At 46.6% G+C, this 23,079-nt stretch overlaps 1 protein-coding gene across 1 annotated transcript in view; it reads right to left on the bottom strand.

The window, feature by feature from the left end:
* The window catches only part of LOC308303920 (clathrin interactor 1-like), a gene marked incomplete at its 3' end in the record, with an annotated part of 119,697 nt that overhangs the window by 88,400 nt on the left and 8,218 nt on the right, over nucleotides 1–23,079 (bottom strand). The window contains exons 2-4 of the mRNA XM_080748438.1: nucleotides 19,265–19,369; nucleotides 18,904–19,000; nucleotides 4,812–4,920 (exon numbers count right to left, since the gene is read on the bottom strand). Of these exons, the coding sequence (XP_080604564.1) occupies nucleotides 4,812–4,920; nucleotides 18,904–19,000; nucleotides 19,265–19,369 (311 nt within the window). The remainder of the gene's footprint in view (nucleotides 1–4,811; nucleotides 4,921–18,903; nucleotides 19,001–19,264; nucleotides 19,370–23,079) is intronic.

Genomic DNA, 23,079 nt, shown 5'->3' with positions numbered 1-23,079 from the left:
CTGTTTATTTATGTTTTTCCATGTGCAGCGGTGTAAAGTACAACCCTAAGTACATTTAATTAAGTATTGTACTTAATTTATTATCTTACTTTTGAATATTTCCAATACTTTTACTTCTACTCCACTACATGTCGGATCCAAATATTGTACTTTTACTCTACTACATTATTTGAAACCTTTAGTTACTAGTTACTTTGTATATATAAATTATAATATTATTATATACATGAACTACTTTAGCCCTATTTAGGCTGTTTTTCAAAAGCTGTAGGATCAAAACTAATTCATTTTATTACATAAATTTAACAAATTCAGTATCACACATTGCTTTTTCTTAGTTTCCTAGGCCAATTACCAAAAAGCGGACCAAATTACCTGACTTCACCCTATACTTTGCGCTTCCAAAAAGTGTCCCAAATTATCTGACTTCACCCTATTGTTTTACAGCGTAGCCTACTTTGCGCTTCATTGCAGAGCTGCTGCTGTACAGCCTCAGTCTTCATTTGGATCAACGGATTTACAATATTTTCTTTCTTGCACAAACATGTGATTTAAAGGGGAGCTTTAGCAACACAGAGCACATTGGATATACAGCTCGTTTTGTGTTGACGGCACAGCACTCACAGCAGGCAGCGGCTTGAAAAAAAAAGAAAGAGAGAGAGAGAAAAACTTTCACTCTCTTGCTTGGACACAACAGGAGACAAATATGTGTCCGTCCATGCAGTGAGCAACTGGAAAGCTGGCGTCTCATATTATCAAAACTAACTAGCACAGCACACAGGTGCAGCCAATGACAGTGTGACATTAATGCACATTGTCGTGAAATACAGACAGACTAGCAGCAGAGCTCCGTTTGAAGGCATTCGTTCGCACATCCGGATTTATTCAACAGGCTGCGTTAGATTTATCTCCCGTTTAGCCCGGTGATGCTTTTATGTTGTATAAACACTGTGTCGCGGGACTCCGGCGGCTGCTACGAGCATAAATCAAATCTACTACTGGTCATATGAGCAGCTCAACCAATCAGGCACTGCTGTCACCGTAATGACTGGAAAATCGCGCAGATGGAAAACGGTGAAATGAAGTTAACGGACTGCTGTGGGCGCCGGGGCACCACGGCCACTGTGGCCGTTTGGGCATGTAATTTTTCGAGGGGCACACGGCCAAAGAGAGGGGCAACGACGGCCATGGCCGTCGTGGCCGCCGTGAATTTCCTGCCCTGGTAGTATATGATACCCAATACAATATATTACAGTATTAGTTATAGTAAGAGATTTAGTAGTAACAACAGAAGCTGTAGCAGGGTTGGTACTTACACAATATTTTCATTTTTTAGGTGTTTTTTAAATAATGGATCTCCTATTTTGGAAATATTGTTTCCAAACAGATCAGTCCAACATGGTGGAGAGAGACCAACTAGTGGACAGTTACAATCAACTACAGGCCATCAACAACAACCTGACGCAAAAGCTAGACCAATTAGAGACCAAGAACAACAATCTGACTGAAAAGCTAGACCAATTAGAGACCAAGAACAACAACCTGACTGAAAAGCTAGACCAATCAGAGACTAAGAACAACAATCTGACCAAAGAGCGAGATGACCTGAAGAGGAAGCTCTGTGCCTGTGGTCAGTGAGACGTCACTGTTTTTCTTCAAAGTTACATCATGTTATTTATAATAACATAAACACTGTGTTAACTGTGGCTAACTTCTCCTTGCTTTTAAGACTCCCATGGATGGCAGAGATCTGGCGAAGGTTGCTATTACGTCTCTACAGAGACGAAAACCTGGGATGACAGTAGACGGTGGTGTAGAGACAGACAATCAGATTTGATTGTCATAAAAAACAGAGAAACACAGGTGTGTGTGTGTGTGTGTGTGTGTGTGTGTGTGTGTGTGTGTGTGTGTCTGTGTGTGTGTGTGTGTGTGTGTCTGTGTGTGTGTGTGCGCGCACTGTGTAGAGTCTGCAGACACACATCTATTGTTAGTAACCAGCATCCTTTCTGTCCAGGAGTTTGTTGAACGTATACCAAAGCGTGTGTGGCTGGGTCTGACTGACAAAGTTGAAGAAGGAAAGTGGACATGGGTAGACGGAATGCCACTGACCACACCAAAGTAAGACTTCTTCAGTTTACCTTCATTTCTCTATAGTCGGCGCCCTGGCCAACTCGGGATGGAGATCTTTGACCATCTGCTTGCCTGTGTCCATTTATGCTCATATATGGAGATATCCGTATCTGTCTGTCTGCATCCATTTTATGCCCATATCGGATCGAGGCCAGGCACTGCACTACCTGCTGCGGTGGGGAACGCGCGTGCCGAATTTGAAATAGGGAATGAATGCCCCACCCTTTAATGTAAACCCCATTATACCTGTTGTCATAAGAGCTGTTTTGACCATATGTTTGCCTGTGTCCTTTTATGCCCATATAGGAACATCAGAATACGTAACCATGGCATTTTTTGTTGACTCATGTGGCGTACGTGATCTCAGATGTGATGTCACAATGAGTCAGCGCTTGCGCCGATTTCCTCCGGAACAGCCTGATGTCAACAATCAGCTCCGCATAAGGAGATTCCGAACGTTTTGCGCCGGTTTCGGTGATGTCAACAATCAGCTCTGCATAAGGAGATTCCGAACGTTTTGCGCCGGTTTCGGAAAACCGCAAGTCGGGTCGGGTCGAGGCCCGGCACTGCACTCCGTGCGGCGGCGGGGAATGCGCGTGCCGAATCTGAAGCCCATGGGACGAACGGTTCTCGAGATACGCGGATTACAAACAGACAGAGACTTCTCGCATTTATAGATAGATGATTATTTTGAATCATTTTTCTAGTTATTGTTGGCATGATGCAAGCAGGAACGACGACGACCCATATTTGGGTTTGGATAGTGCCGAACCGAAATTAGTTAGGCTCCTTATTAGAGTGTGAATCAACCCTTATCCCCATTTCCCCGGAAATACATTGAGATGGCTCTGAGCCTGACAACTTCAGCTAATGAGCTAAATAATATGACAAATTAATCAATGCCACAAACAGAAAACCTAACTTCAACTACTACACTGTCACTAAGACATTATGGTCGTCTACTTCACTATCCCGATAATTTGCATCTAAAATCTAAACTATCACTTGAGGCCATGATTAAAAAAAAAAAACATTTAGAGTGAAAATTCATCCTTGTAAAAGCTTTGTAATTAATGAATACATGTTCCTACTGTACTTCTCCAGGTACTGGGCACCTGGTCAACCTAATAACGACGAGAGTCGTGAAAATCCAGAACAGGACTGTGCTGTGTTTAAGCCTCACGAAGGATGGAATGACAGATCGTGTTTTGTAGATTACAGCTGGATCTGTGAAAAACGTATGTGCTGATATCCTCATTTTCAGTTTTGGCACGGCTACATTTTTTTTTTTTTTTTGCATGTTGTAGATTGTGTGTTTGCTTTGGTTTGTCTGCCTTGCAGTGACTTCTACTCAATGTGCACTATAGACATCACATTACAATCTATATTCATATTTCCGTTCAATTCAAGCTTAAATGCAACATTAACATAACCATCTATTGTTTTTCATACCATGTTTCACATGGTAGATTAATAAAATGTGTTCTATTCATAAAACTGTGCAGGAAAAGTTATTAAAGTATGCATCCATTTCTCAGCATTTTCTCAACCATGTCACAATTGTACGCTATTCTTTCTTCATTTTATTATCTTACTGATTGAGTATGTACTTTACTTAAGGATTTGAGCTGTTCATTATAGTGTGTATGTATGAGTGGGGGTGGGGGGGTTCATTATTGGAATATTTTATGTAAAAAATAAATGCCAATAAAATGTCTATAAAAGAAAATTTGCTGTGTTTTCTGCTCATTTTCTTCATGCAAAGCAATTCATTTTTCTTGTTTGCTTCCTTTTCATCAAATTTCTTTCAAACTAATTTGAGCAGCATGTTTTGTATGAAATGTACTGTACAATATGTATCGTTATTACCATCATCAATAATACTATTATTACAAGTAACACGCCGTAATGGCACTGAAACAACACTATTACAAATTACAACTTGTTAATCAGGCACACTCAGACCTGTGCAGCAGGTGGTAAAACTAAATGTTGATCCGTGTCTTGCAGATTTATGTTTTATCTAGGTAAAATATGATTGTAACGTAATGAGTGAATTTGCATGCGTCCTTAAGCAATACAATGGGTAATTTGACATGGGACACATAACAAAAAAAGATCACTGTATTACTATTATTATTATTATTATTATTATTATTATTACACGTATTAGTAGTAGTAGTAGTAGTAGTAGTAGTTGTATTTAGTAATTAATTTGTATTTTATATTTAGCTTTTCCACTTAAAGCTGCAAACTGAATGCCAACATTTATACTGTTGAGCTATAATGGAGATCACAATTGGGAAGGCCACTTATTTCCCATGTGTCAGTCAGTCTGTCTGTCTATGAGTTCTTAGGACAAGAAAGCACCTCCACACTGGGGATGTGTAAAAGTGAGAAAAGTTTAATCCAATTACTACAATTCTATTAATAACGATTATTTGAATATTCAAACTGCATATATGATTGCTATATGAACACAAGGTCTCACTGCTGCTAGCCTCACCAACCAGGCTCTGTATTCATTCTCAGCTGCTGTTCAAAACAATAAATCTTTATGCCTGAATAGGTATCACAGATTAAATCACTGGCCCATGATAATATCCCAACATTTTTCTTGTCACTATAACAAAAACATATTCACATAGCAGCTTAGTAGTTTGGCTACAAACCAGTCTTACCGATATAGTGGTAGTTCTCTAGAGATCGTAGGTCATAGATGTGTTCTCTAGCGCTGGTCACCACCCGCTCTGAGCCGTTCCTGATAAGATAGGCCAGGAGGAGGAGAGCCTGGAGAGAGATTGACAGAAAGAGAGAGAAAGGGAGATGGGAGTCGGGATGGGAACGATAAGCGATATTATCGTTTGTCGTGATAAAAAACACTCACGATAATCCTATCATGGATATTTAAATATCGTGATATCGTCCTCCATCATGCACTGGGATCAATAGACCGTATATGTCAAATCCCGCCCCATTTTGCTCTTGTTACTAGGTGGGACGAATTTACCAGGGCAGATTCTTTTATAATGGAAGTGGATGGGGAAAGAAGATTTTTCATAGCCTCATTATAGCTATTTAAAGTACCAAAAGAAACACATCTACGTGATATTAATACAAAGGGAAGAAAAAAGTACAGTAATTACATTGCAAAACAGGAGTTTCCCCCGAAAATATATGTTTATTATCATACCTCCAGACAAGGTCCCCCTATGGGATATCAGCGCCATCTGGCGGTGCAACAGAGTAAAACTCATATCCTCCCGTACGAGAAATGTCATTTGTCGGAAGGGCTGTCAATCACAAAACGAGGGCACCGCCCCCGAGTGTATAAGCCCTATGGGCTATCATGACTTCCTCTTTCCGCACCTCTGCTCCTGCAACTAGAGTGTCGCGAACTCAGCCTTTTATATTATTCTGTAAAGTTTAGCCTAAAGCGACGGCTAGGAAGTCGGCCACTGGCCTTTATAGAATACCTCCTGTACGTTATTCTTTTATCTTCTCTCTACAGTTCGTGGTTTGTCTTTCTCTCGTCTTTGAGTCCTTCCCTTCTTCTCTGAGCGCTCTGCCACGTGTTTACCTGCCGTAGCTTAGCTTCGCTTAGCTTCGTTAGCTTCACGATGGCGGCTCGACAGCCCACGGTTAGCAGCCTGCTAGCCATGGTCCCTAAGAAGTGCGGCCTTCCCAGCTGCAAAGGACTCATCGCCAACGAAGACACCCACCCGTTCTGCATTGTCTGCATGGGGGTAGGACACGCCTTGTCTTCTCTGTCCCCTCCGGCCCCGGCCACGGGTATGAACTGTGCTGACTGCCTCCAGTACGACGTTCCAGCCCTCAAGGCCCGCTGCGAGATCGCTGCCGCAGGCTACGGCCTTCACACCACGGTCTCCGCCGGAACCCTCCCAGACACCTCTCCTCGTGTGCCGGACAGCGCTGTACGCCACAGCGCTGCTTCTCGCCACGTGGTCAGGCCTCCAGCAGCCTCGCCCTCAGCTAGCTTCGGTAGCCCCGATGCTAGCGGGCCTGCTACTGCTACTACTCCTGCTGTTTCTCCGACTGGCTCGACTGGTGCCGTGCCCAAGAAGAGAACATGCAAGACCGCCCAAGTTGCTCCACCGCCAGCTGCAACTCTGGCCGTCCCCTTTAGGGAATTCCACCCGCTCGTCGTCGGTGACATTCCCCTCTCCTTCTCCGTCCCCCAGCTCCGGGCTATGCGGCCACCTAGCCCCGTCTCCTGGCATGCTAGCGACGGTGACGAACCGGAGCCGGAGGACTACGACATGTCCGAGGTGGACTCGGAGGGTGAGTACTCGGAAGAAGACGAGTCCACGCTTCCCTCCGGTCAGGGCGGAGGCGCGGCCGGGTCGGTTCCTCACGCCGAGGTTCCTACCTCCGCCGCGTCCTCCCCAGCCCCTTCTGCCTCTCTCCCCCCTTCCATGCCGGCTGGGGCGAGAGGGGCAGCGGCACAAGACCCAGACTCTATCCCCATGGACGAGCTCTCGGTGCTGGAACGTGCTACCATCCGTTGCGGCCTGGAGCTGCCGCTCGGAGACGCGCCACTCGGACCCCGGGCTAGAGTTCCCATCCTAGGCCAGGATGTGGAGCCTTCCCCCCCGCCACGCATGGATAAGCTCCCACTGGTCCCAGGTTTTGCAGAGGCCCTGCATTCGACCTGGACCTCGCACAAGGACCCCCCCAAGCTCCCCTTCTTGGTCGACTGCCACGACGCAGAGAAGGCGGGAATCCCCTTGTGCCCTCCCATGGACAAACTGATGGCCCAGTCCCTTATCGGGAGCCTCAAGCCAACTCATGAGCGGACCGGTCCTGGAGGCCGCAGTCCCTTCATCCTGTCTGTGGGGAAAAAGCCTCCTGGTTTCGCCATCGGCTATGACGACAAGCAGTCGTCCAGGGTGAGGAACTCGTACAGATCCTCCGCTTTGGCTGCCAGGACGATGAACGCCACCCAGCTGCTGCTCTCCTCCACCAGGCGCCTCTTTAGCGGGTTGCGAGAGGTGCCTAAAGATACGGCGGAGGAGATCGACAAGTCGCTGCGCATGCTGATGGACCTTAATGTCCACGCCATCGAGTGGCTTGGACACGGTATGGATTACTGCATCCAGGCGGAACGTGCCAGGTGGCTTGAGAAAGTGAAATGCCCTGGCAGTTCCGAAGGGGAGACCGAGAAGGTCCTGCAAGACCTCCCTGGCCACCCTACCTCCCTTATGGGCGGCGGACTCGATCTTCTCCGCCAGGAGGTGGCGGATAAGAAGATCACCTTGGAACTCCTGGAGGCCACGACGGACCCCCAGGGGCCCAGAAAGGAGAAGAGGCAGGGACGAAGCAAGGCCCCCGGTCAGGCTGACAGAGGGCGCTCTTCCTCCAAGCAGGGGAAACCTAACAATCCCCCTAGGACCCCATCCTCCTCCTCCGCGGGACCCCCCCGCACTGCAGCGGGGGCTCCGACCCGCTCCCAATCCCGCCACCCTCCCAGGCACGGGATACCGGCCAGCTCCCACAAGGCCCGTGGGAAGCCGCCGCGAAAGTGACACTGGACTTTGGCGGGGTCCCCCTGAATATTCAGGGGACCCCCCCTCTCAAGCGCAAACGGTTGAACAGTATGAACAATATTTCTCATGCCAAGAAAATAATGTATACTTCTCCTCTGTGCTCTCCTCCAGTGCCTGTAATAAAGAGTGTGTTGATAAAACAATGCCTGTTTCTTTCGACTCCACCTGCTTTAGTACAGACGACCCCATTTTGCATGAATTTAGCCAGTGTAGAGAAGTCCAGGCTGGAATTTCTTTCCACTCAGAAAATATCACTTTCTCCAGTCACGCAGACAGGGTACAAGCAGAATATTTCTCATTGCAAAATGTTCCCAGACAAGCTAATTCCTATTCACAATGGTATGGTTTCACTAGTGTGCAATACCCCTCTGTCCCCACTGAGCGGCACTGCAATGCCGAGTCTAGTTCAGGACAGGAGTTTGGTTTTAGCGTCAGGGAAGAAGCCAGCACATATCAACACCCAGGGTCGGCCTCGTCTTCCCGTAAGGAAGCATATAAAGGCCTTAGAACAGGTTATAAACGTAAAAACAATTCCCCGAGCCGGGGATTATGTTACTTATGCGATAAACCCTGTCCCCCGGGCTCCACGCTATGTGCCGCCTGTATTATTAACAAGCGAGGCTTCTCGGAGGTCACGTGTCCGTCTCCCACCGGATACGGAAATAAGCGTACCGGAAACGGAAACGCTCTTTCCGTCGGTGTCCCCGCGCCTTCCGGCCCGGCGTCTAGCGGATACGGAAACGTGCCCGGATACGGAACCTCTCGGTCCCGTCCATCCTCTCCCTCACGGCCCAGTAGTCCCGCTAAAGCGGTACAACCCCAAGGCTTCTCCGTTGCTCAGCAACACGTTAGCACAGTGTGCAGAGCAATGGAAGCGTTGCAATCCGAATCAGTGGGTGTTTCGGACAGTGACACGGGGCTACAGACTACAGTTCGCGGAAATACCCTCCCTCTCCAGCAAGGTTATTTACACTCGAGCCCGCGGCTTGAAAGCGGATGCCTTGAGGGAGGAGATAAGCTCACTATTGCGCAAGGGCGCTATAGTGGAGTTATCCCGCGACCAGAGCCGTTTAGGCTTCTGGAGCCGTTATTTTCTGGTACAGAAAAAAGGGGGGGGGGCTGCGTCCTATAATGGACTTACGTGCTCTGAACAAGCACTTGAAAAAGTTCAAATTCAGGATGCTGACGTCAGAGTCCCTGATGAGATCAGTGAGACAGGGGGATTTCCACTGTTCAGTGGATCTGAAGGACGCTTATCAGCACATCCTCATTTATCCCCCACACAGGAAGTTCCTGCGGTTCGCCTTCGAGGGGCGCCTGTACGAGTACACGGTCCTCCCCTTCGGTCTTTCCCTGAGCCCTCAGGTTTTCGTGAAAGTGACCGAGGCAGCCATTGCTCCACTGAGGCATCAGGGAGTCAGGCTCGCGAACTACATAGACGATTGGATGATTTCCGCCGCCTCCTGCTCAGGAGCGGCGCGCCATACCGATCTGGTGTTGTCACACCTGAAGGCCTTGGGTTTCAACGTCAATTTTGGCAAAAGCATGTTGTCACCCTCCCAGCAGATTTCCTTTATAGGGATATCTCTGGACTCGGCCACAATGTCCGCCCGCCTCTCACCGGAGAGGGTGGTGACTTGTCTCAGCTCCTTCCGACTGAACCAGGTGGTCAGGTACAAGGAGTGCATGAAGTTAGCTGGGCTGATGGCATCAGCGGTGCAACTTTTGCGTCTGGGCAGGTTTCACATGAGACCTTTCCAGCGGTGGACACTGGCGCTCAGGATTCCTTCCCTGCAAGGGTACAGGAAGGTGACGGTCAGCCAGGTCTGCTTGGACGCTCTGGTCCCATGGAGGGACCAGGCGTTGTTGACGAGTGGGGTCTCCATGGGCGAGGTGATATCACGCAAGGTGATCACCACGGACGCCAGCCGCTCGGGGTGGGGCGCCACCCACGAGGGGCGTTCAGCCAGGGGTCTCTGGACCCCGGCCATGTTGGAGCACCACATCAATTATCTGGAGTTAATGGCGATCTACTTGGCGCTCAAGCATTTCGAACCATTTCTTCGGGGTTGTCATGTTCTGGTCAGGACGGACAACACGCGGCCCTGTATTATCTCAACAAACAGGGTGGCCTCTGCTCGCGCACGCTGGATCAGCTGGCGCGCGAGATGACCCTCTGGTGCTTGCCTCGTCTGAGGTCCATCAGAGCCTCCCATGTTCCGGGCCTTCAGAACGGCGGCGCCGATCTGTTGTCCAGGGGGGAGCCTCGCTACGAGGATTGGTCTCTCCACCCTGCGGTGGTGAGGCAGATTTTCTCCAGGTTCGGTCAACCTCGAGTCGATCTCTTTGCCTCCCAGGAGAACGCGAAGTGTCCCCTTTACTTCTCAGTGAGGGGACCTTCTCCTCTGGGGACGGACGCGTTTGCTTACGGGTGGCCAGAGGGCCTTCTCTACGCGTTCCCGCCCTTGGAACTGATCCTTCCCACTCTGGAGAGGATCAGATGTTCCAACCGGGAGGTTCTTCTAGTAACACCGTCCAGGGGAGTGTGGAGGTCTCTGATCACCCCACTGCTCTCTCGACCCCCTTGGCGGCTCCCCTTGCACAGGGATCTGCTGCGCCAGGCAGGGGACGAGATCTTCCATCCAGACCCACGGGGCCTAGACCTGTGGGTTTGGCCCGTGAGAGGGAGAACCTGTTAGCAGCAGGCTTCTCACCGACGGTTGTAGCCACTATTCAGAGTGCTAGAGCCCCCTCCACTAGGGCTGTGTACGATGGAAGGTGGAATGCCTTTTTGGACTGGTGTGAGCTACAGGAGCCACCTGTGGTGGCTCACTTAGCTCCGGCCCAGAGGGTGTTAGATTTCCTGCAGGACCGCCTGGACCTTGGTCTGGCGTTCTCTACACTGAGGGGTTATTTAGCGGCTATTGATGCCTGCCACCTGGGGGTGGCAGGTAAAGGCCTTTCTAAAATCCCTGAGGTGGTCCAGTTCATGCATGGTGTTGACCATTTGAGACCTGTGACCAGAGCCTTGTTTCCTGCTTGGGATCTACAAGTGGTTCTTGAGGGCCTTTGCAAGGCACCCTTTGAACCGATTGGGAGGACCTCTTTGAAACATTTAAGTTTCAAGACAGCTCTTTTGCTTGCCTTGTCTACGGCTAAGCGTGTGAGCGACCTTCATGCGCTCTCTGTGAGCCCTGATTGTATGAGGTTTCTCAATAATGACTCCAAGGTTCTTCTTAAACCTCATTTGAGTTTTATTCCTAAGAACCGAGTGATCCCGAAGGAACCTGTGGTTTTGACGGCTTTCCATCCTCCTCCGTTTGCATCAGAGGAGGATAGGCGTCTTCATTGTCTTTGTCCGGTTAGGGCCCTGAAGGCCTACTGTGACAGGACGGTGGACAGCAGGTCTACTTCTCAGCTTTTCGTGGTCATGAATGCCCGTCAGCGAAAGGCGGTGTCCAAACCCACTCTGTCGAGATGGATTGTGGATGCCATTAGGTTGGCTTACACCCGTGCTGGGTCTGAAGTGCCGGAGGCACTTAAGGCTAGGGATGGGCCGAAAGCAAAATTCTTGGCCGAAACCGAATACCGAATACTGGAAACATTCCACCGAATACCGAATACCGAATAGCCGAATAATACATGTATATAATTTATTTTGTATAATAAATGTTTGTACCATTGCTGTACCTTTGTTGTAAAGCTACCTGATTATGGCAAACCCTAACTTAAATAATAATCACCATATGGTTCCATAAAACATTTATTTCTCACTTTTGAATGCACACATAACAAAATAAAATATTTTCTCTTTGCAATGTTAGCATAAAACAAAGTCAAAATAGTGCAACTATTTCTGTAGTATCCTACAGAGATAAAAGTGCATCAGAACAAGGTGCTTAAAACTGCAGAATGATCTAGGCCTACAACAACATATTATTGTAAACACAAGGGCTGTAACAGCCAGGCCTTCAACAACAAATGCACATACTGTATGTTGCAAAATGATCTAGGGCCCAGGGGTCCTCAAATACAAATCTTGAAGGTCCAGAAATATTTTTTTGAAACAGGTCCAGGTCCGAAAAAAAGGCGAAGGCGAAATAAGGCGGATACATTTATACAGTATGTACTGTATGTATGTATGTTTATTATAATCATTAGAATTGTTTATTTTAATTATTATTATTATTATTTGGAACTTTGGAAATCTCAGTTGGAACTGTTACCCCTGCTACCTGATGCTGGATAAGCGGTTGAAGATGGATGGATGGATGAATGGATAATTATTTATGCATGTAGAGTAGGCTACATTATTTACATTTATTGTGTAGCAATAAAACACTGGCTTATAGTTTAATTATTGGAAACTAAAGAGCATAAATGCAATATTAGGCTTGTCGTTCAGAATGGAAAATAAAGTGGAACTTAGCGTGAGGGGGAGAGGATTACTTGACATTCAGTTAGTTGACACACGTACTGCACAAGCCAGACTGACTGTGCTGATTGACTATGTCAAATGACCAGTCAAATCAGGGTCAACGAGTCATAGTTATTAACCTAACACAGCCTAGGATAGCTGGCAATAATATGCGACGACACATCACATTGTTAAAGACGCATGATCACGCATCGCGAGTTTCGCGACCATTTCTCGTCTAATGCAAGCAGTTGGAGCCTTACATCGTGGATATTAATGTGTTGCTGTTGTCCTCTCCAATTGAACAGCCAAAGGTAGAAGATCTCTAAGTTATTAATCCAGTGGGAGCAATGGTTTCCAAGAGGTTTTAGCAACTTTTTTAAGGCAGCGAGCGGCATGAGTGTGTGGAGAGGAGAGGAGAGGGGAGGGGGGGAGCAGCATGGAGAGCAGACTGCGTCGGAGACTCGGAGGGAAGGAAAACCTTTGATCTACAAGCCCACAGCACGTTGCACCCGCGACGCTTTGTGGGCTTGCAAATTGGCGTAGGGGTGTGTCTTGTGAGCCTGTGTATGTGTTTGAGCGAATGAGCACAATCAGCACATACACACCCACGCACACACAAACACACATCACACACAGTCAGTCCGATCGTCAGATACAACTGTGCGGAGATTTCTCAGAAATGTGCCGCGGTCCGGACATGGACTGCGGTCCGCCTATTGAGGACCCCTGACCCTGTCCTTCACACTATTCGGTGCTCAACTATTCGGTTTTAAAAGCTATCCAGCCGAAAACCGAAAATGCATTTTTAGCCATTTTCGGCCGAAAATTTTCGGTGCCGAATATTCGGCCTCATCCCTACTTAAGGCCCACAGTACTAGGGGTGTGTCGACCTCTTGGGCTTTGTCCAAAGGTGTCTCCATTGAGGAGATTTGTGCGGCGGCGAATTGGTCTTCGCCGTCCACCTTTGCGACCTACTATCACCTGGACTTTGCGCCTTCTGCTATGGCGCATACGGTTCTGGGTGCTGCTGCCCCGCCTACTGTGTAGTGGGGCGGCTCTCTCCCCTTCCTGGGACAGCATGCTACTGTCTCTAGGATACCTGGGGGGGGGACCCTGAGTCTTTCCCTTATATTACTGTAGTATTATAAGGCCCGTGTCTGCCCTTAGTGCATAAGGCAGGCTTCGGTCTGTCAGGGTCTCTTTTCTGTCTGAACACGCCCAGGCCCTGTGGGTCTGGGTCGGACCAGTCCTGAGAGGGGTCACGTCGGTTGACGAGACCTCCTTCCGGGGGTGGTCGGTGTACACGACAGTTTTGTCGGTTCATGGCTTCTCGGGGAGTTTATGAGTCCCATAGGGGGACCTTGTCTGGAGGTATGATAATAAACGTATAGGTTCCGAACGGAACCCTGTTTATTTAATACCGGAGGACAAGGTCCCCCGAATTAAGCCCCTCGGTTCGCTAGTTGCGGGCAGAGGTGCGGCTTTAGAGGAAGTCATGATAGCCCATAGGGCTTATATACACTCGGGGGCGGTGCCCTCGTTTTGTGATTGACAGCCCTTCCGACAAATGACATTTCTCGTACGGGAGGATATGAGTTTTACTCTGTTGCACCGCCAGATGGCGCTGATATCCCATAGGGGGACCTTGTCCTCCGGTATTAAATAAACAGGGTTCCGTTCGGAACCTATACGTTTTAATTAGTTTAATCCCAGTGGGACAGAAACACCAGGGCAGGTTGTTTTTATATTGGAAATGAATGGGGAAAAAAGATTTTTCATAGCCTCATTATAGCTATTTAACACTCGGGTGACTGAAAATAAAAAAACTACCACTCTGACTGCATTTATAGGTCAAATTGACAGGTAAATTCTCTCCCTTTTTGCCCAGGAGAACAACACCTCCTCCCCTGCTGCCAGCGGGGGTTCTATTGTCTGTTGTTCTATTGACAATAGAACCCCTGCTGGCAGCAGGGGAAGAGGTGTTGTTCTCCTGGGCAAAAAATTGAAAGAATTTACCTGTCAATTTGACCTATAAATGCAGTCAGAGGGGTATAAATGTATATTATTTCATACTTAAAGGGGATGACCTCCCATTTTCAGTAATCAACTATATATTTTATATATGTTAATGTTGATGAGTGAACATTAGCCCAAGTGCCCCCCTCCTGTTGAGAGGGGAACGGAGTTTGGACGATTTGGGGGTCACGTGACCAGTGACGTCGTCAAGTTGTGAAATGCAGCCTGCCTCCATACGTTTCAGTGGGATATCAGAAACAGCGCGACTTCAATTTAAATACAGAGCCTTTTCAGCCATGTCAGTTGTATTATGTACAAGGGCTGTGTCTTGTGAGCTAGAATATGTATCCATATGCCATCCAAAACGAGCAGGATCTACTCCTTCTGCTATTATTACTTTGTTTACAACGGAACTAGGGAAGTAGGGCGGAAATACATGCCCATATTTGGCGGAACGTGATAACGTCTTTCAACGAGCGACCGACGGCCGCATCGGCGCTCTCGGAGCTCAGATGGAGGAAACGAGGCGGACAGAGAGAGAAACAAGCACAGACAAAGTAAGAGAGAAACACACTTTCTCCAAAAAAATCTTTTCAGGAGCATGGTGAGGAGCTGGATCCGTCTCCTAGATTGTTTTGATTTTCGCATTTGACTTCCCTCTTCTGAGCGCCGTCCGTCGCTCTTTGAAAAACGTCATCACGTTCCGCCAAATATGGGCATGTATTTCCGCCCTACTTCCCTAGTTCCGTTGTAAACAAAGTAATAATAGCAGAAGGAGTAGATCCTGCTCGTTTTGGATGGCATATGGATACATATTCTAGCTCACAAGACACAGCCCTTGTACATAATACAACTGACATGGCTGAAAAGGCTCTGTATTTAAATTGAAGTCGCGCTGTTTCTGATATCCCACTGAAACGTATGGAGGCAGGCTGCATTTCACAACTTGACGACGTCACTGGTCACGTGACCCCCAAATCGTCCAAACTCCGTTCCCCTCTCAACAGGAGGGGGGGCACTTGGGCTAATGTTCACTCATCAACATTAACATATATAAAATATATAGTTGATTACTGAAAATGGGAGGTCATCCCCTTTAAGAAATGTTTCAGATGGGGGAAAAAAACGAGAACATATATCTTGAGTATTTAGGAAAAGTCATGGAAGGGGAAATTTCTGAGACCTTCACAGGGAGAGTTATTGCACTTTGCAATCTCAAAATCAGCCAAAATGACCTGTTAGTCACCCATGTGTTAAAGTACCAAAAGAAACACATCTACGTGAAATTAATAAAAAGGGAAGAAAAAAGTACAGTAGTTACATTGCAAAACAGGGGTTTGCCCCACAAAATACATGTTTTAACTAGAAGCAGTGCTCTTCCGAGCACAGGTCTCCACCAGGCCGTGCATCCTGGTGGTGCTACTGTATAATAGGCCAATGTAAAAAGGGTGGCATATGTTCTTCACCTTAGATCTTTCATGGCAATCGGACGCTGCATGCATGATTTGAAGCATTGTGTTCCAAAAATGTGTTTTGCTAAAGTCTACCTGCTGGTGGCGCTATAACAGGCCAATGTGAAAAAGGTAGCATTTGTTCCTTGACCTAGTGGGAATATGTGTGTCAAATTTCACGGTAATCGCAAGCTGCGTTGATGATTTTAGGCATTTTGTTCAAAAACGGAGCAATCCTGCAAACTTTGGAAGCCAATATTAGCCAATCAGGATGGAATATGAAATATCAGACGGATCAGACTTGATCACATGACTATAGAGATACTGTGTACCGATTTGCGTGATTTTTGGATAAAATCTCAAAGAGTAATATCCAAAAATGTGTTTTACATAAGTCGGCCCAAAGGTGGCGCTATAAAAGGCTGATGTGAAAAATGCAGGGCAAAGGTTTATCCTTAGCCTCTAGGGAGTGCGCTTACAAATTTTGAAACTGATCGGTGGAGTTATAGGTAAAACCACAAATCGGCCTGTTATAGCGCCACCATGAGGCGGATTTAAAAAAAATAAGTGGTATTTCTTCCTCGGCCTAGTGGGAACGTGTGTGCGCGATTTCATGATAATTGCACTTTGCGTTTGTGATTTGAGGCATTTTGTTCAAAACGGCTCAATCCTACAAACTTTGGAAGCCAATCTTAGCCAATCAGGATGGAATATGCAAATGTCGAGATACTGCCTACCGATTTGTAGGATTTTTGGACACAATCTGTAAGAGTAGTGCACAGAAATGTGTTTTGCGAACATCGGCCACTAGGTGGCGCTAGAAAAGGCCCATTTGAAAAATTTAGGGCAGAGGTTCTAGATTGGCATCCAGGGAATGTGTGTGCTCACTTTGGCAGCGACCGGTTCAACGGTGACTGAGATTAGGTGCACACAAACTGCGAGGACGCACGCACGCACGGACGCACGCACGCACGGACGCACGCACGGACGGACACACGGACGGACGGAGGGGAAAACATACTCTCCCCCATGCCTTCGGCTGGTGGAGACAATTAGTTTAATCCTCTGAAAAAGTCGGAGGAGAGATACAGAGAGAGAAAGCGCAGTGCATCTTGGGTAGGAAGCTATCAGCCAGCCTATAAATCCACTGCATAATAGGCTGGCTGTCGTAATTCTGCCCATTTAAAATATATGTACGCAATCGAAACTCTTAGTTACATTGATAAGGTTCATGTGAACTAGTCTGTTGAAGCTTATTCATTATAATGATCGAAATCGCTATGATAGCACAGCGCCGTACTGCACGCTGGCCGTGCTCCGCAATGCGCACCGCGGTGAAAGACTGAAGCCACTTTCTCCCACTGCATAACTCCAACCCCGGTAGCGAAAAGTGAATGTTTTTTTTCTGGTTGGCCAGTCAGGGAGTCTCAGGGACCAATCAGAAGGCTGACAAACAGTCTATTCACCTTTTACTTGCCGAACTGCAGATCTGGTACCACTTAAACCCTCTATAATTGGTAAAAGGTACGTAATTAATAGGTAGGTAATAATATACGTACTTGATAGTCTTTTTTCTCTCATAAAAATAACCAATCAACGCGTCACAACACGACACGTTGTGAGATCTGCTATTTTTTGGCAAAAGTTCCGCCACAGGATAATGGATTTTGATTGTCGTGATAATATCCTAAATTGCGATTTCTTTTGTCACATTAATCATGATATGACATTTTCATATCGTCCCATCCCTAGGTGGGAGGTTGAAGAGATATACGAGTTAAGAGTTATGTTGCTTGCTTAAAAGAGCTGGAACACAAGCTATCCTACTGTATGTCATCTCTTTTTGTCAAGCAACACTATGGTATGAGGTAGGGGTGTGAAAGAATATTCTATATTCGAAGATTCGTTCGAATGTTAACAATAAAAGAATATTCGAACGTAAAAAATGGAGCTTCGAATTAATTTATATTTAATTAAAACAAATCTACCGCACTTCTCGCGAGATTCTGGGCGCATGGAACGTTAAAAGGTGGCTGGTCTCGCAAGGCAGAAGTCTCCATTCGCTGCTGCAAAAGTGGGTTGATCTACAAGTCCACAATACGTCGCTGATCCAATACGTTCATTACGTTGTGAGCTTGTACATTAAGGGTGCCTATTTAGCGACACCGTCATACAGCGAAGAATAAACCTCCAGCTGCTTCACTTTCCCTTCACACTGTCACTGGCCGTCACATGTCGGAGTGGAGAGATGCACTCGTCCGCCTCGCAGACAGTGCACAGTGCAGTGCACACACAGTGCTTTTAAACTGGCTCACGTTGATTCAGAATGATTAACGAGTCGAGCTGAAACGGGCGACTCATTTAGTAGTGACGGGAAGGCATACAACAACGAGACTTCTCCACCGAAAACACTATAAAAAAGCATGGATTTCTTCTCTCACCGAGTCAATCTCCCTGCACGCAGCCACGCGGTAACGGTAAAACTTCCTCCGTCACTCACACTGCTCTTGTAGACATAATCCATTGGTGTGATTATAATTGCTCATTTCATGTCGTGGCTGTTCCAACTCAACTCAATCACAGCTGCTGTGAGTGAGGCACGCTTTGCAAGACGATCCGATTCTGCTCTAACGCAGGCACGTGCACACATACATCAAACGGGGCTTGAGCCCCTGCCCTTTTAACAGAGAATTGTCCACCAAAAGGCCCTTTTAGAAATGTCAGCCCCTGCCTCTCTTAACATTCTTTGCACGTCCCTGACCAACGCGGACCTGCACACAGTAAAAAAAAAAAGCGATAGAAGCGACTGTCTAGAATAAACAGCTTCGAAGTGCGAATGCTTCGAATTATTCGATATTTTCGAATATTCGAATTTATTCGAATCAGCGGTGGATTTTCGGGCGAATATTCGAATGCTATTTTTGGCACATTTTCACAGCCCTAGTATGAGGGTGGACTAGCATCGACTGTTTGGACACTTTCTGTTTGGCACTGCATTAATAAGTTGTGCTTTAAGTATTGCTAGTTGTGTTGTGATGTGACACTTACAGTATGAGCGTTGACTGCTTTTGATACTTTAGGTATACATTCTTTTTTTGTGTGTCTTGCTCTTTTCACTGTACACAACAGTACCTTTTTCTTTTCTTTTTTTACTTCTCTGTAACTTTGTAACCTTAAACTGCTATGCTGCCTCTGGGGGACTGATTTCCCCCCTTGGGATAATGAAGGTATCTACAGTATCTATCTACAGTACATACATCTGATGAAGCATCACTATATGGTGTGAGGGAGTGGGTCATGACACTGATGGATAAGGTACCTTGTACACCCGTCTCCAGTTCTTCTTGTTGTCTTTCAGCATCCTGGTCCACAGCATGTTCATCACTTCTGGAAACTGCTCATACATGAAGGTGGACCTACACACACACAAGCGCGTACGCACGCACACACACGCGCACACACACACACACAGAGACAAAGAACGGCATCTTGTATCAATAGCATTTCATGACAAGAACCGTGGAATGTGCAATTTTAAAACTTTTAAAACTAGAAAACATGCATCATTCATTCATTTATTTACAAACTAAAATCAGACTCATTTGGCTAACCCTCTGGGGTGTGCATGTGTGCGCGCGCGCGTGTGTGCGTGCGTGCGTGTGTGTGTGTGTGTCTCTTACTTGGCTATTTCTCCCATCAGCTGTCCCGACGGTCCCCAGGGGTCATCGTTGGTGGCCTCTCTAACCTTGGACTCGATCTCAGAGTAGTTCATCACCACATTAGTGCTGGAGACACAAAAACACACACTTTTATATGGGGTCTTTCTGTGTGGAGTTTGCATGTTCTCCCCGTGTCTCCTAGGGTAGATACCCTCACAAAAACATGCAGTACGCCTGGTTTCATAATGCCCCCCCCCCCTGGCCAGAAGAGTCCTTGAGCAAGACTCTGAACCCCTAGTTGCTCCTGGTGAGCAGGTTGGTGCCTTGCATGGTTTCCTCCACCATCAGTGTATTAATGTGTGTGTGAATGGATGAATGTAATGCACAATCTCTGTAAAGCACCTTGGATGAAGGCGCTATATAAATGCACCATTTACAGTAGCAGCAGTAAGAGTAGTAGCATGATACTCGTAATAATAACAGCAGTACTAATCTCATGTATCCAGATCATCAGAAATCTCCGTCTACTGATAATGTATGTCTGGTGACATTTATTGTACATAAATTAATTCTATGAATGGCCTAAAACTGGGTGAAAAATAACTGCATTGTAGAACCAATGCACACTTTTGGGTCGGTCTGTCTTTCATAATGGGATGTTAACAGGATTGGTTTTCAAAGCAGTAGGCTTAGGTTTATTACTTCTGGCTTTCTCCTGAAGTCCATACATTGAATTCATATGTCCGCAGATGCATGGGTAGGCAGAGATCTCTGATCATGCGGCTACAGAGAGAGACTATAGGAGCAGCAGCATAACCCAAGTACATCAGATTTATGACTCATGTCAGTTGATAATGATTGATGTTGCCGCCGGTTAGTCAGTCAGCCACGTTGGTTTGTGTGTTATTATGGGCCAATGTTCCCCCCGTGTCCCCTTCATGCTCCACTGCTCACATAAGCAGCAAGGCCACAACATAACCAGGGTCATCAAACTCTCAACAACAAAGAAAGAGAGGAAGACAGACAGACAGACAGAGAGAGAGAGTGGGGGGGTGCTGAAGCATGTACATGTACTGTATGAACCATCACAACACAGTTTAACAGTTAGGACTCAGGACCAGTCAAGGACAGACACACAAACACTCTTTGGGACAAGTACTCCGAACCAGGGGCAGCACAAGGAGGGGGAAAGTGGGAGTGAGTTACTAGGGCCCAAGGTGGAGGGGCCTTAATTATTTAAGGCCCCTTTATTACTTTAGCTATTGAAAAATAGCAGATATACAAGCTCACAGCGTGGCACCAAATTAAATATTTTGAGATGGGGGTCCGTGGCCAAATACATATCATTTGGGGGTCCTTCAAATGAAAAAGTTTGAGCACCACTGCCATAGAAACCTTGGAAGGATTTTAAATATTCAAAGACTTGCACAAATATCACGATTTTTCAAAAATAGCAGATCTACAAGCTCGCAGCGTGGCACTCGGGGCAGCGCTGTGAGCTTGTAGATCTGCTATTTTTCAATAGTTAAAGCACAAAATGTGAGTGAATCCTTGTACCCAGGGCCCAGAATTTGGTGCGACACCCCTGCTCCGAACTATTGAATTAAGAAATAGTAATAGTACCACAAAGTGGAAATACTTGAGTAAAAGGTATTGGCATCAAAATGTACTTGACGTAGCAAAGTTAAGTCATTATGCAGAATGTCAGACTCACAGAATGTTTCAAAAATACTTCAAATGCCTTAAAAAATAGACTATCTATGATCAGTGCGACGCGACGCGTTGATGTGACTCAGCTTGTGACTGGGCTATTTTCAAATAGCCCATAAAGCACCTCACAATTTACTCAAGTACAATTTCCTTAAGTACAGTACTTGAGTAAATGTACTGCACTATGAACCTTGACAACACTGCAACACTAACAGTCAGAACAAAGTATTCAAGGACAGACCGACTCTCAGGCAGGCATGGCCCTGATTATCACTTCTACACTCCACACATCTCCACTTCACAAGGGCCTACCTGCAGTGACAACACACACACATGCACGCACGCACACACACGCACGCACAAACTCCAGTGACTTCTAGAAATACGGTACACACACGCAAAGTCGCAGACACAAAGGAAAGGTATTGAAAGGAGAGAGAGAGAGAGCGTTTCATAACGAGAATCTCAGTCCACTGGCTGAATAATGAATGAAAGCTTCCTAAAAAACCTGCGTCCTCGCCAGTACACTCGCACATCAAACACACACGCACGCACGCACGCACGCACGCACGCACGCACGCACACACACACACACAAATATTCAGCTGCCTGCAAGGGAGAGAAAGGAAGGTGAATGTGTGTGCATGAAAGCAAGGTTAGATGTGTAATAGTATTACGTTGTGTGTGCTGTGTGCACGCTGTGTGTGTGTGTGTGTGTGTGTGTGTGTGTGTGTGTGTGTGTGTGTGTGTGTGTGTGTGTGTGTGTGTGTGTGGAGGACATTGATGAAAAAAGAAGAAAAAAAAACACCAAGCGCCCACGACTTCCTGGCCTCTTTGTTCTGCACGCTTGCTTGCTGATGCGTTTGTTCTGTGTGCACGTGTACTGTGTGTGTGTGTGTGTGTGTGTGTGTGTGTGTGTGTGTGTGTTTGTTTGTGTGTGTTTGAGTGTGTGTGCGTTGCCGCTGCAGACCTGAACACAGTCCTCGAGCAAACACACCGTCAGAAGCGCAGCAACATAAAACGTGCTCCTCCCTCCCTTATAGCCTGTCTCTAACCCCATGCTTTTATGCCTATTCCTTAAACTCTCTCGCCTCGCCTCCATTCCTCGCCTCCTCTCCTACTCCCCTCGCCTTTCCCTGCTCCTTCATCTCCCCTCGTCTCCTCTGGCCCTTCCCTTCTCCTCTCCCACTCCCTCCCTCCGGTTCTCCTCTGCTCCTGTACGATTTACTGGGAAAAATAAATTCATGATATATCGTGATATAGCACAGCTATATCATATAGCTGTGCTGCTACTACCTGTCAGCAGATGCCTGAAGAAGGTCTTTGACCAAAATGTTGCATTAAATAAAAAGAGTTTTTTTGGCAAGTTGAAGATGGTGTGCGGGCCCTATGTACTTCTTGTGCATGTTTGAAATGATGTTGACCCCCGCCTACGCACCCATCGCTAAGCTTTGATTAGGTGTGCATAAGACTCTGTTGCCTAATGCCATGATATTAAAATCACAAGGTTCAGAATCGATCTTTATTCGTTTATTTATTTATTTTTTATGTCATAAACTAAAGACTGATTGACATTATCTGTCTGCATTGAAGCATATGATTCAACTTTTCAAGGGGTATATTGTTTATAATGGTTTTAAAATGTTCTAGTATTTAAAAAGCAAAGTAACTTTGGGGGGGGGGGGGGGAATCGGCACCCTAGGTTTCGAAATCATATCGAATAGGGAGGTAAGTGAATCGTCCCACCCCTAGTACGATTGTACGTTTTATCAGCCCCACCTACATTATGTATCGTTCAAATTATCTGACGTTATTAAACTTTATCAGCAATTTCATTATGCAGCCAATGTGTCCCAATGTATTAGCTTGCTTATAAGCTAATTCTTCTGAAATAGAAACTGAAATGAGAAAAGTTCTAAATTCATTCATTTTTTTATTTTATTTTTATCAGTGGTCTGGGACCCAAAACCCTGGCATCGGTCGGGATCCACTTTTCTCCCGTTTTGTTGGGTGCAGGGTAGAGAGAAACCCAAGGCTTGCTTCCACTGGAGGCCTGGTCAAATGGAACCATAAGGAGTCTATTCACCACATCCGACCATCCATGACAGCCGCGCCCGAGGCCCCGT

Source organism: Nannobrachium achirus (assembly GCF_963921795.1).
Source record: "Nannobrachium achirus genome assembly, chromosome: 19".
In the NCBI taxonomy this organism is placed as follows: Eukaryota; Metazoa; Chordata; class Actinopteri; order Myctophiformes; family Myctophidae; genus Nannobrachium; species Nannobrachium achirus.
This window is presented reverse-complemented; position numbering and strand designations above follow the sequence as displayed.